This window comes from Cebus imitator, unplaced genomic scaffold, assembly GCF_001604975.1.
Source record: "Cebus imitator isolate Cc_AM_T3 unplaced genomic scaffold, Cebus_imitator-1.0 Scaffold32, whole genome shotgun sequence".
Taxonomy (NCBI): Eukaryota; Metazoa; Chordata; class Mammalia; order Primates; family Cebidae; genus Cebus; species Cebus imitator.
Window position 1 is genome coordinate 4707485 of NW_016107347.1, and position 16498 is coordinate 4723982.

At 45.6% G+C, this 16498-nt stretch overlaps 1 protein-coding gene across 4 annotated transcripts in view; it reads left to right on the top strand.

The window, feature by feature from the left end:
- The first annotated feature begins 31 nt into the window (after window positions 1–31).
- Window positions 32–16498, top strand: part of TSPAN2 (tetraspanin 2) — a 45110-nt gene continuing 28643 nt past the window's right edge. For all 4 annotated transcript variants that reach the window (XM_037737003.1, XM_037737004.1, XM_017524210.2 and 1 more), the window contains exon 1: window positions 32–174. In XM_037737003.1, the coding sequence (XP_037592931.1) occupies window positions 106–174 (69 nt within the window). In that variant the 5' untranslated portion in view covers window positions 32–105. The remainder of the gene's footprint in view (window positions 175–16498) is intronic.

A 16498-nucleotide genomic window follows, 5' to 3' on the forward strand; every position in this document is an offset into this window, starting at 1 on the left:
CCCGCCCCCGTCCTCCCCGCTCCGCCCCCTCCCCGCCGGCGCCTGCCGCTCCCCGCGCTCGCAGCGCGGGCCTGGGGACCCGGGAGCCCGCCGCCTGGCCGCAGCATGGGGCGCTTCCGCGGGGGCCTGCGGTGCATCAAGTACCTGCTGCTCGGCTTCAACCTGCTCTTCTGGGTGAGACCAGGAGGCGGGAGGGCCGGGCAGGGCAGGGGGCCGGGCGGCGGGCGCCGGGCCGGGGTCCCCGGGGAGCTGACTGCGGCGTCCGAGTCGCGCTCCTGGGGAGGGCAGGGTGCTCAAACGCGGAGGCGAGGGGAAGGCAAACAAAGAGGGAGGGGAGGGATGGAGGGGAGAGAACGGGAAGACCGAAGGTTGATCAATGAGAAATCGTGAGAAGGGGAGAGACACCGTGTGGCTCGTCCCTGGAAGAAACCCCCACCTGCCTTGGTTTTTATCTCCCAGCTGGTGACCCCAGGTGCGGGGACCCAGCCTCTCCTCACTTCCGGAGGGCTTGGGGCCCTGGCGGTCCCTGTTCCCCTCCAGCCTCCCGTGCACACACCCCCTTCTCTGCCTACCAGCTGGAACCAGGGCCTGGCCATGGTGTTGGGAGAGAAACCCCTGCCCTGGGGCTGCCTGGGGTGGTGCTCCATTCGAGTGTGTGGACACACCACCTGGCTGCGATGGGTTTGTTTAGGAAATTGGAGATAGGGATGAAAATTGTGGTGGGGAGGGGGTCGTCCTTTTTCTGGGCATCAGGGAGGGGTGCCGCTGGGTGAGAGGGGGTGGTGAGTGCTCTGGGAAGTGGGTGGGGAATGGAGGGGCTTCTAAAGGGCGGCAGCATCTCTCCACAATCCTCAGCGCAGCCTCTGCTAAATACTAATTCTCCCAGAGATGATCTCATTCAACTTTTCAGGGTTGGATTCAACCGACAGCATTCCCAGGATTCATGGTTCACAGAGAGAGAGGATCTTGACCCTTGTCTCCTTTATTACTGAGACAAGGATAGAGCTAGACTAAACCTACATCCCTGGATACCCTGTCCCAGGCCCTGGAAGACTGTGAGATAAGGTCCGAAAATTGTCTTTTCTGCACATTTCCTCTTGGGCTTTCTTAGGGAAATGTCAGCCAGTGTAACTGCTCATCTAGACCCTGAGGGAAAATGTAGGTCTTGCTTTGGATGAAGAGATTTGAGAGCAGCCAGGGACGGGGTGCTTTGAAACCACTGCGCTGGAGGAGATGGCTGTTCTATCTGCTCTGGGGGAAGTTGTCTTCCCATTATTGCAACTAATTAATTATTGAATGATGGGCTCCACTTTTGTCTGCCAACCCATTAGCCTGGATGCCTGGGTGACTCCAGCAACTCCAAGCTCTTCAGCATCCTTCAGCTGTGGAAGGTGTGAAGGAGGTACCTCCCGGACCTCCCCTGAACTTTAAAGAGACACATGGCCTTTGTTCCCCTGGGATTTACATCAGGCATACTATAGGGAGGGACATTTCTGAAGACCATTTATGTTGTATTTTTTAGGATTCTGGCTTAATTTCAGAAGCTGTTAATGATAGATGTCATGATCCAGTGACACCCTTCACTCTCATTGCTTATGAATTCAAAAGAAGTTTTAAACCTGAGGAGGAATTCTTAGTCTGGGTTCAGTGCTTATTTAGTGCCTGATATTGTACCAGCCTTTCCAGTGATAGTTGGAAGCATTCACTGAATGTTTCCAACATGTCAGGGAGAGTGCTCAGCATATTATATTCATTATGACACTTAATCCTCACAAGAGTCCTGATATACACATACTATATTATTTTGTTGTTGTTGTTTGTTTTCTTTTTATCTGTTGTGGGTTTTTGTTTTCTTTTGTTTTGTTTTTGCAATAGAGACAAGGTTTCACCATATTGGTCAGGCTGGTCTTGAACTCCTAACCTTGTGATCTGCCCACCTCGGCCTGCCAAAGTGCTGGGATTACAGGCATGAGCCACCATGCCCGGCCTACAAGTACTATTATTATCTCCATTTTTACAGATGAGGAAACAGAGGCTCAAATAGGGTAAGTCACCTAAGATCATGCAGCTAGTGAGTGGAAGGGATGGTATTCAAACTCAGCCTACCTGCTTTTAAGCACTGTGGTACATTCAATTAACCAGTGGTTCTCAAAAGTGGTTCCTGGGCCAGCAGTATCAGCATATCCTGGGAATTTGTCAAAAATACACCTTCTCAGGCTGGGCACAGTGGCTCATGCCTATATTCCCAGCACTGTGGGAGGCAAAGGCAGGCAGATCACCTGAGGTCAGGAGTTCAAGACCAGCCTTGGTCAACATGGTGAAACCTCATCTCTACTAAAATATAAAAATTAGCAGGGCATGGTGGTGGGCTCCTGTAATCCCAGCTACTTGGGAGGCTGAGGCAGGAGTATCTCTTGAACCTGGGAGGGGGAGGTTGCAGGGAGCTGAGACGGTGCCACATTGCACTCCAGCCTGGGCAACAAGAGCGAAACTCCATCTCAAAAAACAAACCAAAAAAAAAACAACAAAAAATCATTCTCAGCTGATCCCAGACTTGCTGAATCAGAAACTCTAGGGGAAAGAGTTTTTAATTTAGCAATTTAATTGAATAAGCCACTCACATAATTCTGATCCATGCCCAAATTTGAGACCCGCTCTATTAAACAGTGATTAAACAAATAATAATTTGTCAATATAAATACAGTTCCCTAAGCTGCTTATCTCACTGAGGAAACAAGACCAGTGGATATCGAACCACACAAAAATAAGACAGCATGGAATCAAGTGACGAGCTTCACACTGTTGACCATAAACACAGTAAGGACAGGAAGTAGGAGCAATGCAGTGTTTGAGTGCCTCCACGTGTTAGCCAGTGAGGTTAGATCAGACCTTTTATGTATGTGATCTAAGTAAGGAGTTAGAGAACGGATCACAGTCATCATGAGGAGGCAGAAAAGTTCTCCTTAAGAAAGAGCTATTTAAGCTGAAGCTTGAAGGACTGGTAGAAAGGAGCTGGACAAGGGTGAGCACCCCCTCCACCAGCAGAGAAGCAGAGCAAGGGGGAGTGTGTGCCACCATCTGACTGTCAAAGCCATCAGGCTGGAGTGCAGAGATCCCAAGCAGGGCATGCCTGCACAAACAGGGTGTACTTGAACAAGTTATTCTTACTTCTGGGCTTGTTTTCCCATCTGTACGATTGGAGTAACAGAAATATTGGAAGGATTAAGAGGGACTATGTAAAGTATATGACCTCAGCTTCCTATGAGCCTAGGATGTAGTAAATGCTCGAAAAATGTTAATTATTATTTTTGCTATCAAGTGCCTGGCACATAGGAAGCATTCAATAAATGTTAGTTCTCTTTCCCCTGATTCCTTTCATGTTGGGGAATAGTATATAAGTTTGTTAAGTGACTTGCAATTTGTCTTCATTTGAGGATAACTACACATTATCTTATCAATTTGTACTTGTGGATTTTCCCCACTAGAACTTAAAACACTCTGAGAGCAGAAATTTTGTTTTTTCTGTTTTGTTCATAGTCGTATCCCCAGTGCTAGGATAGTGCCCAGCATATAGAAGGCATGCAGTGGGAAATGGGGAACTTCCTCTCCCCCAGTTTCATGGGGGTGGGGGCAGGGGCAGCAAGCATAGCCAAGAGGCAGCTGAAACAGACACCTGGTGACGTAGGGGAAAGTCACTGTGTGGGATGGAGTGTCTAGATGCCTGCCTTCACTGTAGCTGAGGGAACCGGATTCCAGAAAAGCCCCACTCTGCCTTCTGAAGTTGTTTTTTCCTGGTTGGAGGGCTTTGTGGGAAGTTTGGGAAAGGGGTGGAGGATAGTTTTCCTGGAAGGCCAGGTTTTAGCTGTGACTAAAGTATAACATTTACACGTGCCCTTAGAAGCTCACATGCCTGCCCCTTTGAGTTACAGAATTCCCTGGGTGACAGCACTTCCTTCCAGTCAGAACCTCACCAGAGGTAAGCATAGAGGCGGGGCAGGGTCGTTTGGTGATCTGCGGTTTAACAAATCAATTTGCAGCCTCCTCTGGCAGCTTGCTTTAAGTTTCCCTAGGCTGTGCTCCTGTTTCATAAACATACAAGCAGACCCTGCCAGAGCCAGCATAGTGCTCCCTGGCCCAGGCTGCTGCCTGTACTCACCACTGAATTTTTAAAAACAAAGTAAAGCCTAGCCATTAACCCCCCTACATTAATTTCTCTTATCGTGAAGCCCCTCCCAACATCTGTCATGTCTAAATTCAGACCCTGAGTTCAGATAGCACGACATATTCCTGTGCCTTTTATTGAAATCACCTTTATTTTTTTCCTATGTTGCATAGCAATATAAATAAAACACTACTCCCCCACCAAGCCACATATGTTGGTTTAAAGGAAAACCTGGATGCTGTTTATTCCTTGGTTTATTGTTGTATGCTCAGCGTTTTCCTATCATTGTGCTGCACTAGCTGCTCAGCGTTACCGACCCACAGGAAGCAGAGCTGCTCATTGTTGAAAAGCAGATGCCATATATGGCAAGTTTGAAGTTGCCCTCCTTTCCTTCTCACCATTATTAATACAGCTTTTGGGGATGCCTAACAGGTGCTTTTAAGAAAGACGGTGTCAAAGAAGTCTAACTCACATGAATCTTATAGAGGCCACCTCCCCCTCTTTCCCAAACTTATTTCAAATAGTAACTTCAAAGCAATCGCCTGTCAGAGAGACTGGATTAGGAAAAAATACCTAAAGAAAGTAATCTTTGGAGACCAGCCCATAAGACAGATAGGAATGTTCTCAGCCTCGCTGTAGGAGAGTCTTTATTGCTGATTTTTGTGAAGGTGGGAAGGGAGCAACAGGGGCCAATGTCGCCTAGTGTGGACCTGGAGAGGGGTCTAGCATTGCTGAAAGGAACAGGGATTCTGCAAGAGGGGACAGTCTGAAGAAGCCACAGCTGTGGTCCCAGGGTTCTGGTGGACCTCGGACAGCCCTGTGTAGTATGGCAATTCAAATCCAGGAGTCCAAAACCTGGGCAGTAGATACTGTCATCACACTACCTGACTTTATTCCTGTCTCCACTATTTACTTCCCTAGGGGACTTCGGGCAAGTTGTTTAACCTCTTTGAGCCTCCATTTTCTCATGTGTATAATGGACATAATAAAGAAGTAATATCAATCTATGCACTCTGTGCAGATAAAATGAGCTAATATATGTAAGGTCCTAAGTATGGTTCATGCATACAGTAAATACTCAATAACATAAGATATTAACAGTAGTGGTTTTTAAATACTAGAAGCACAAATGGGAAAGTAGAAACTAGAATCCAAGAGGTTCATAAAGGTAAGACAAAGCAGGCAGGTGTTTTATATCTAACCTAGCAAGCAAGGTGGCAAGAGTCTTGGAGTTTATCAAGGGGATGGAGTCAAAAGGAAAGATCACTTCCTCTATAAATCCCTGCTAGGTGCTGGGAATTCAAAGATGATTAAGACACAGCCCTTGATCTTGAGGCACTCATGTCTTTATTTAGCCTCCATTTTGCCTTTGATTAGAATTTATTCCCTGTTTTAGTCTTTGCTTCTTGAGGGCAGGGACTATGTCCTTTGGCATCCCCTTTGTCCCAATCCCTCAGCACCTAATAGAGTTCACCATGGCTCCAGCTACAGGAGTTGTGTGCACTGACCCTGAGGCACGATCTCTTTATTTCCTGCCCCACTTCTGTGCTACCAGGTGGAGGCCAAGGAAAGGCCATGGGAAAACCTTTGGTGATCAGTGCCTCTCAAACTTGAACATGCATGCAGATCACCTAGGGAGCTTGTTCAGCTCTAATCTGATTCAGTGGGTCTGCAGGTCTAACAAGCCCCCAGGTGATGCCCGTGTTGCTGGCCTGGGAACATACTTTGAGAACCCCTGTTTTAGATGTAGCCTGAAGGGCTCAGAGATCACCAGTGGCACTTGTTTCTGACTGAAGCAGGTGTGCCCTACTTCTTGGTTTTCTCTCTTGGCTTTTTTTGACAGCTCTTTTAATTTCAGTTACCACTTTACCTTTATTCAGTCTCCTTTTTGCACTAACACTTGATGCTTTCTAGAATTACCAGGAGGCCACCTGTCCATTGTTCATTGCTTTTCGCCGTGTTATTCTAGAACATCAGCCATGAAGTATCTTTAGGTCTCTAACCCTGTGTGACAAAAGAGAACGTAACCTCTATCCCCCAACCTTGACAGTTAATGTTGCGAAGCTGCGTTCCTAAAACAAGTAATGCTATACTGAGCACTGAAACAAATCATGTCATGGTTGCTAAGGAATTAAAGAGAGGATGCTGCCAGGAAGATGGAAATACCAGATGGGCTGGGAGCACATCTTACAGATGAATTACCTTGGGTTGCCTTGGCCTGCCTTTTTCATCCTCTTTGAATTTGACTGGGAGCAAAAATACCAATGCTAATTAACATTCATATGCTGTTTCAGTTTACAACGTGCTTTCATCTGTATCATCCCACCTGATGATAAATCAGGACATCTCATGAAATAGTATAATTATTCCCATTTTACAGTTGTGAAAGCTGAAAGTCAGGCACAGTAGGTGGTATGTCCCAGGTCTTCTAACTTTAAACTCCGCACTCTTTTCATTGTTTCAATTTATTGGAACATGTGGAATATAAGGTATAAGAAATGCTACTAACTTGGAAAATGTGAAATCTGTGATCAGGGAGATTATATTCAGTGTCAGATTTAGTCTTGATGCATTCCAGAAACACGGGTACAAAGAGATACTTAAAATACTAAGGCATATGGGTGAAGAAGTAGGTGAGAGGTTGGGAAACTCCCGATCAGTTTCAGGCAGAGGAAAAGTAAGATGGGAATTGAGAAAGGGTGTATATCAAGAGACAGTTTAAAAAATTAATTTCAGGAGCAAAAATCTGAAGAATAGTCAGCACTATATAAAGGTACACTATGTACCAGCTGCTTTCCTAAGCACATTTTATTATTAACTCCTTTAATCCTCACAAGAACCCTATGAAATAGTAGCAGTGATCATCCCCAGTTTACACATGAGAAAACAGAGGTCTGAAGAATTGAAGAGACTTGCCCAGGTCTCAGAGCTGGCCAGGGCAGAGCTGTGTCTCTGTGTGTGTCCCCAGGGTCAATACTTTTAACCACTCCAAGTCTATAGACTATCGGAGAGGAACTTGTGAATTCTAGACCTGCAGTGTCCAATGTGAAGACTATGCTACTGATCATATGTGGCTATTTAATTAAAATTAAATGAAATGTACATTTTGTTCTCAGTCCCACTCACTACATTTCAGAGCTCCCATAGGTGCCTAGTGGCCACAGTGCTAGAAAGCACAGATATAGGACATTTACATCATTGGAGAAAGTTCTACTGGACAGCCCTAGCCTAAATTTAGTTATTCTTTCACTCATAAATACATCTATTCATATTTTTCTCTGATGGGATCTTAAAAACATTAAAAAGAGGAGACATAGTTTCTGCAAAAGGCCACTGACTTTCTAGCGTAGAAAATTTAGAAAACCGAAAGAAATTCCAGCTGTCGTGGAAAGAGGGAGTGTAGATCTAAAATAAAAATTAGTAGAGGACGGCTGGAGCAGACCGCATTATTGGAACCATGGGAGTGATGTTTCCTGTCTTGGAGATGAAGCTTTCAGTTTGAAGTAACATTAGCAAGTCTACCAACATAATAGTGCAAAGTGTGGGGCACTCACTGTTCTCAGTGTGTAACATGAGCTCATTTAGTCTCTTTAGGAGGCACTGTTATTACCTCCACTTTGCAGATAAGGAAGCTGGGGTTAGAGAAGTTAAGTGGCTTGCCCAATATTTATAGGACCAGTAAGTGACAGAGCCTGATTCAAACTCAATTGCCTAGAACCCCCATTTTTCTCCACTACAACTCCTTTGCACCTCTGTAGTATATGCACGCATGTGTTTATTACCCTAAGGGCATTGTTATGCATTCTGAACACCCAGAAGAGATGAATTTCTAGAAGAGCAGTTGGCATATATTCCAGAATGTATACCAGTCTCTGTCCTCCCCATCGTAATGGTGATTGGGAAAGAATTAGCTTATTAACAGGATGTCAGAGCCCCCCCAGCAAGGCTAAGCAGGGCCAGGGGTGCACTGGAAGCTGCTGTCATTCATCCAGGAAGCCGACTTTGTCTCCCTGCTCACACCAGAGTCTGTCTAGTCCTCTGTGAATGGACCAGTGCTGCACCTTCCTGACCTCAAACAGGTCCTGGTAAAATGGCTTTTAAGAAAAATCTCTATAGAGCACCAAGCTAGACTTTCACGATTTCTGCTAGATTCCACCCGTGCTAACTTCTTACTAAACAAATTGTTTTGGCTTTTCTAATCTAGCCTTAGTTCTACTTGAAATGTTTTTTTAAAGCATTGTCATTCTGTAACTACTAAAACTGGAGGAAGATCATTGCTTATTGATCAATAATTAAGAATTCTGTTAATGTGCTCCAAAGTAGTTTTCCCAACCAGTTTGAAGAATATTAGGCTATAAAATGAATATTGTTTAATGTGTTGTCTTTGCTCATGTAAAGCTCTATGTAGATGAGATGTCATGGTAGTCATTGTGGAACCCAAGATAGTGATTATATATGCAGAGAGCAGGCCTGGGAGAAGAGCCAGCTGGGTGCTCCAAGGAGGAGGTCCAGAGAACCTAGAAAATACAATTTTTGTCCTCCCTGGGCTTATCCCCTTCGTGAGGTAAGTAAGGTAGACATTAAGTTCAATTCACTTCTGTGACATGGTAGACTGGATTTTAGCTCTGTACATATTTGATCGTCATTTGAGAAAGCCATCTGCTCCCTGGAATCATTAGCCAGTAGTCTATGACATTCATTTTGCTGTATAAAGAAAACTACACAGGCTGGGCATGGTGGCTCACACCTATAATCCCAGCACTTTGGAAGGCTGAGGCAGGAGGATCACTTGAGCCCAGGAGTTCAAGACCAGTCTGGGCAACATAAGGAGGCCCATCTCTACAAAAAATAGAAAAAATTAGCTGGATATATTTGCACATGCCCATAGTGGAAGGAGGAGGTGGGAGGATCGCTTGAGCCTGGGAGGTCAAAACTGCAGTGAGCTGTGATCAGGCCACCGAGCTTCAGCCTGGGCAACACAGTAAGACCCTGTCTCAAAAAAATAAAAAGAAAGAAAACTACACAGCCATCGTTTTTCTCCTAATTCTTGCTGTTCCCTACCCTCCTTCTCCTGCCCCCCTCTTTTTAAGAGAAAAGGCATTATGTATAATCACTGAATAAACAACACACTTTCCACTGTCTATCTATAAATTGTCTGCCCTATCATTCGCAGCAAGCTTTTCATCCCAGATTAGTTTCTTTCCCCTGAGCTTGTATTTCTCTAGCACTTCTAAATTGCCCCCCAGCAATGTTGGTTGACCCATGCAAGTTAACGTCATAACTATTTAAACAAACTGAAGATGCATTGACACAAATGTGTAGCCCAGTTTCTTTCCAGAGATGAATGGAATACTCCTGATTTTATTGTGGCCTGAATTGCAGCACCCTTCCATCAGGGCAGTGAATTAAGCATTGGTTGATTGTAAAATGTACTCTTACCTGAAGTAAGTCTCTCTTAGTGTGAGCTTTTTCTTAGGAAATTATATGAGGAAAATAATGGGGAGATCAGAAACATGGGCATCTAAAGGAGCTGCCATGCATTTCCAAACTAACACAGCCTTCTCATTATCACATGCTGCCACAGTCCTGCCTCCCAGTTCCCATTTACCTGGTCCTGATGAAGGCCAGGGTAGCAAGGTCCCTCAGAGACTATTTGACATGGATGTCACAGGTGTTCAGTTCTTGTATTTTTTTTCTGATAAAACCCTTGATTTTGAAGAGGTGCCATCTGAATCTTTGCCTTGCTTTCACTGCATAGCAGAATAAAAATCTTGGGAGCCGGTTTTCCTCTTTGAGAAAACTCAGATCATCTTCCAGAGAAAATGTGCTTCTGACTTTTGCCTGCAAAAATGCTAAGACTCCGTTACCCTTATGGTATCATAATGGGGTTTACAATCAGATCAAGAAACTTAAGTGCTCTTTATATGATTCCAACGGGGATGAGAATTGCCACCAAGAGCAAGTCTTAGCTTAAAAGCATTTAATGAAAATTCTAGGGCTGAAGCATCATTTCCAATTTTGTGACTTCATCCCAAAGAAGAGAATTGCAAATGAGTTGGTATTCACCCTGGAGAAGCAAGAATACAAAATTGATTTTGTTCATTCTTTTATTTGAGTGCAGCATGCACATGTGTGTGGGGGGAGGCACTATAATTGTATTGTGTTCATATGCCCCCAACAGTGGAAGGCATGTGTACATTGTGTAGATTTCTTCTTTGTGTGTGTGGATGGTGCACGGCACACATTCCTGCAGGCTTAGAAAAACACAGAACTGATACTACAGGCTCTAGTTTTGTTTTCTGTTTTTGGGGCAAGTGTTTTGCTGAGCATATTCAACAGTGTGTTCACACGGTGCCTTCCAAGGTATCTGCAGTGTCTCCCAGGTGCAGATGAGTTTGAAAATAACACTTTGTGAAGTATTCCCTTGGAGACTTGTGAAGGAGGTTGTTCGCAATTGCTCCTGTCAGCCTGTCTTAATCAGCTCAAGCTGACATTTAAAAAACACACAGAGTGGGGTAGCTGAAGCAGAAATTCATTTTTCACAGCTGTGGAGACTAGAAGTCAGAGGTCAGGCTGGGTTCTGTCAAGGACTCCCTAGTGAGGGCTTTGTGGACAGCTGCCTTCTTGCTGTGTCCTCATATGGTGGAGAGAGAGAGAGAGAGAGAGAGAGCAAGCTTTCTGGTGTCTCTTCTTATAAGGGCACTAGTCCCATCATGATGGCTCTACCCTCGTGACCTCATTTAAACCTAATTACCTCCCAAAGCTCCATCCCCAAATATCCTCATACTGAGGGTTAGTGCTTCAACCTGTGAATTTTGCAGGTGGGGGATACAGTTCAGTCCATAGTATATCTTAAATGGTACCTTTGTGAAGGTCCTCCATTCATTCATTTAACTAATGTCTGTTGGGAGCTCACTCTGCAGGGCAGAGAGGATTATGTTTGGGGAAAAACAACATAGGCCCCGTCCTCGCCCTCACAGAGCTACACCTTCATTTTCAAAATATGGACATATTTAAGTAGAAAAGTTTATGTGAGATATAAAGGAAGGTACCTATCTAGGCCATGGAAGGCTTCCCTGAGGAACGGATGAGAGCTGAGAGCTGTGAATGGGTGTCAGCTAGGGGGAGGGGGAGGCGGGAACAGCAAGAAGAGAGACCTCCACAGGGGTGGGAAGGACCTGAAACTGTAGCTGGAGCATCTGAGGGTCAGGAGCCGTGGTTCCCACTTAGGTATAAGTGCACATGCTGTCTAGAACTTCCCTAAATGATGCTTTTTACCCCAAAAAGAGGCTTTCTGATGGATTTAGTCTCTAGAAAGCGGATAGCAGACATTTGCTCTTGGTGATCCAGTTGGCTGACCTCTGGGAAAGGGAGGACAGTTGGCAAACGGGGGGAGCCCAGACTGGGGAATGATCTTTGCGTTCCTGCATCTCATCACCACCCCACTCCCACCTTACTGCCTCCCTAGGAGCCATGTTTGCAATTTGTGAAATCTGTCCTTTTTTAAAATGAAAAAATATGTCCTCAAGGTAGGACATTTCACCAGCCATCCCAGGAAAATGAAAGTAAATACAGTAAAACAAAATTGAAATCTATTAGGAAGCTCTGCTTCATGCACAATGACTTGTTTTTGGCAGATAGCCACTCTTAAAGGAAACTTTTTATCCATCCACTTTGCTTTAAATGCTTCCTAATCATGTTTTCAGTCCATCTTCTGTTTCTTTAGTTTTAGAACACACAGTTTTCACTAAAGACATATGCTTACAATTTGCAATTTCATGTCCTCCAAACTCTCTGGAATATGGTTAGCTACTGAAATAACTTGCCCATGACAATACATACTATAACTGTATCTAGTGGTTCCCTTTTAATGACTTGGAATTATTGTCACTATCTGCTCCTTTTCCTGCATTATCTCTTTTTTAAACTATTTTTCTCCTCCTCTTTTTAATAATTGGCACACTCTTGTCTTTAAATACTATTTTATCACTTTCTCTGAGTACTTGACATACAACTGATCCTCAGAAGGAATGATGAGGATGGGTGCAGTGGCTCATGCCCGTAATCCTAGTACTTTGAGAGGCTGAGGTGGGTGGGTCACTTGAGTCCAGGAGTTTGAGACTGGCCTAGGCAACATGGTAAAACCCCATCTCTACAAAAAATTCAAAAATTAGCCAGTGTGGTGATGCACGCCTATAGTCCCAGCTACTTGGAGGTGGAGGATCGCTTGAGCCCAGGAGGTTGAGGCTGCAGTGAGCTGTCATGGCACCACGGCACTCCAGCCTGGGCAACAGAGTGAGACCTTGTCAAAAAAAAAGAAAAAAAAGAGGGAGGGAGGACACAAAGAATGGTGCTCTCCGGCATCTTCTCACATGCATTCTGGTGGGCTGCTTCTGGATTGAAGCACCTGCAGGGTTGGATTCCCTCCTGGGCCACCCAGTGGGGATTAGCGTGTCTTTGAGCCCCAGGAGTAGGACTCTGAAACCTTGTCTTCTGCCTTGTAATAAATGCCTAATAAGTGTATTTTAAAGGATTAACATCAAAGTCCAACTTGTGCTTCTGTATGAAACAGTCCATTTCTGGAAAAACAGCAGCATTTCTGGTTTTAATTGTTCCAAAGGCACTGGGGTTGGCACCGGTCCTGGAAGCAAGGCAGCCCTCAGCAAAGTGCTTCAATGGGTATAGTGACTTCATTGTTCTCACAGCTCTCCATGTCCCCTCCCCTGGTGTCCTCTCTCTGGTCTTCAGTTTCTCAGGCCTTTCTCTGTGGCTCCTTGCTATGTGTGACATCCAGGTAACATTCACGCTCCTGATGGTTTCCATCAAAATGTGAGCTTCTGTCCCTCCTCCCCTCAGGCAGCCTTGCTATGGGCTTTCCACGATGGTAGCAAGCAAAGGAGAAGCCGAGTCATGGTCTGCCCCACACCCTCTCAAGCCCCAGCCTCTGACCTCCCCCAAACCCTCCTTAAGAAACACAGCATCGAGGTAAGGAAATGGACCTCTGTGCTGCCAGTTCTCCCTGGAGTTCTCTTCCACCGCCAGTCCTTCCTTGCCCCGTGACTTCTAACTCATTCTTCAAGATGTAAATCAAAATTTAATGACTCCTCCTGCATTCCAGAGGCTGCAGTTTGCTCCAGTCCCTTGGCAGTGTGCACACTGCTCCTCTTCAGCACACTTCCTGCATTATATTGCACTTAGTACTTTATGTGATTATCCACCACGTTAGACCGTGAGCCATGTCTTTTTCATCATCGTTTCCATGACGCAGAGTACAGGACCTGGCCTGGACCATAGTTTATTCTTAATAAACATGCAAGGAAGAAAGACAGAGAAGGGAGATGTGGCTGGGGGCAGAAGAAGGAAAGGTTAAAAAAAATGGTAGCTTCTCATTTCTCGTTCGTTTTAACATTGGCTGAGATGCAATGTCATGTCTGAATGCAAAAGAGTGGTTGAGATTAAAAGGAGAAGAGAGAACGTGGGCATGAGGCAGTTTTTGGGGTTAAAATTTAGGATTAGAGAGGCTTGAAGACTTCCTTCAGATCATTGTGGATACCATTTCCTCCAGCTCTATGGATCACAGGAGTGTTGAGAACTTAGTGACACTGACTTACTCACTGTGTTCCTGACTGGATTAGAACTAGTGTGAATTTTTTTCAAGCAATTTCTAGTGTGTGATAGACCAACCAAAGCCCAGTGAACACAAAGCATTCCATGAATCTTAGAGGAATGGTGAGTTAAAAAGGACTAAAGGCCAGGTGCGGCGGCTCACACCTGTAATCCCAGCACTATGGGAAGCCAAGGCAGGCAGATCACAAGGCCAAGAGATCAAGACCATCTTGGCCAACATGGTGAAACCCCATCTCTACTAAAAATACAAAAAAATTAGCTGGGCATGGTGGCGCACGCCTGTAGTCCCAGCTAATCGGGATGCTGAGGCAGGAGAATTGCTTGAACCCAGGAGGTGGAGGTTGCAGTGAGCCGAGGTCACTGCACTCCAGCCTGGCACCTGGTGACAGAGTGAGACTCTGTCTCAATCAATAAATAAATAAATAAATAAATAAATAAAAAGGACTAAAGGGCTGTGTGGTCCGTGCCAACGCCACTTTCCAAAGCGGTGATCACCCCAAGTCTCATCACAAGCAACATCAGCCCTGGCCATGCCCTCACCCTCAGCGTGCTTGACACAGCCGGCAGCAGCCTGCTGGGAGGATTCCCTTCCACACAGTGATGACGTTCAGCTAAGCCACAGTTTCCTTGACCCAGGAGGAAACCCGTGTGGTTTGGGGTTGGTGGAATGGATGAGCAAGCGCAGATTTTTTCCCATTGCCGGATGGCTTTAAATTGCAACCTCTCTTTTAATTTTCCATTATGCATCAAACACATCTGTGCCAGAACTGGACAAATGTATTCCGTCTGGGAGGATAATCCCAGACAGCTATAAATTAGAGTTTGTGTACAGAGATTCCAAAAATGTGACCTCGCGGTAGGGTGTCCCTGGGACCAGTCACCTCCTCCGCAGTCTGCTCGGTGGGCTGCTGGCTTTGGCCTGATGCCTCTGTCAATAGATTTTGCCTTGTATTTGGAAACTCTGTCTTTCCATCAAGTCACCACAGAGACGAGGGCGTGGAGTTTGCCTGCGAGGCTTTGCTGTGCATAATTGTCCCAGGCAGCCTCCGAGTGCTCCTAGGAGGACCCTAGGTGCTTGACCAAGGGCATTGCTCTCTTTCCTGCACAGGAACAGCAAGGACCTCAAAGCTAGTGTCCTCCCAAGTTAAAGCATGACCCAAGAAGACTCTCCCCACTTCTTCTGGATTGAACATAGAAACTACCGTGTAACACTTTTAAAATATATCTTTAAAGTTACAAGAGAAATACATGCTTAATGCAGAGGACTTAGAAAATATACTGAGAAGGAAAAAAAGTCACCTGGAATCCTGCCCTTCATAGATATTGTCAAAGTTTTAGCAAGGCTCTTTTCAGTACATTTCCATGCCATGCCACTCTTTTTTAAACGCAGAGGTCTTTCAAAAGCTGACTGATCCCAACTTCTTCAGTTGCCCCTCACATTATGCAATTAGTGCTTTCCCCTGAGTACCGGAAACTCTTAGTTATTCCACAAGGGAGAGTCCACCTGGTAGAACTCTGCCCCTCTGACTCCTCCTCACAAGTCACACCACTTTTCTGAAGAAGTTGGCCACAGAGGGGATTGGTCTTGGGGGATAGAAGGGGAAGAGGGATAAAGTCCTCGCAGAAATCTTGCCAGATCATCTGGAAGGGTAGTGTCAGGTTCTTTATAAGCTGCCCAGCAAGATAGAAGTCTTCTATATAAAAAGGACTATGTTGCCTCTGGCACAATTTTTCCTTTTTAGACCTCGGCTTCTCTGATTCCCATCCTCTACGCTCCTATTCCCAGCATCTGTGTGTGCTCTGCTCTGTTTGGGAAAGGGGAGCCTCTCAATTGTTCATTTAGTGGTAGGCTAGGGCAGCCCAACAGCAACTGGATGGGCCAGCAGAATTAGGAGGCATTTTTGTATCTCGCTTACTTTCCCATGGTGCCCTGAGCCCAGAAGGTGCCCAGTAAATATCTGTTGATGGATTGATACAGTGAAATTCGAGAGTGGTGTTTGTAGAGAGAGAACACCATGGCTAGAGCCTACTGGCACGCAGCAGTGACAGTCCTGAGATGGCAGAAAGGGCTTCCAACTTCCACGCTGAGCCTCACAAAAGCCTTCAGAGTAGGGAAGGAGAGGAAACTGGGTGATGACTCTACCAGCTGCCAGCCTGCCCGGCCAGTGCCTGCGCCAGCCACTCAGCCTCTCCATGAACCACACAGCACACAGACCACGCTTTTTCAGAAAATTATTTTTTCCTTTCTCACTTTCCATGGAAACTCAAAATAGCAACCAAAAAAAAAAAAAAAAAAAGACTGGGCTATCTCTCTACCAGCAAAACCATCCCCATTCAGAGCAGTGGCCATAGAGGAAGCAGGGAGAGGGTTACAGATGCCCCTAAAACAGCTTTCTATTTGGGGACTGCACTCATGAGGTGTGGGTGGGTTCTGAGGTTGAGGTTGCCGTATTTTCTTCCCATTTAAAAAAGTGGGTTTCCCCCAGGTCTTGGAGTTCATCTTGCTCTTGGTGACCTGGTGGCTAAGATGTAGTCGCCTCTCGTGGTGTGGGTGAGGAGATCCAATGTGCCCAGCAAGGGACAGAAAGGCAGGGGGCAGATGCCTTCCAGAGGGAGTGTTATTGGAACATTGCTTTTGAGACACCTCCCTGGCTGTGCTGTGTGTGCCCCATAACCACAGGAGAGCCTGGCATCACGGAAAAACCCTGA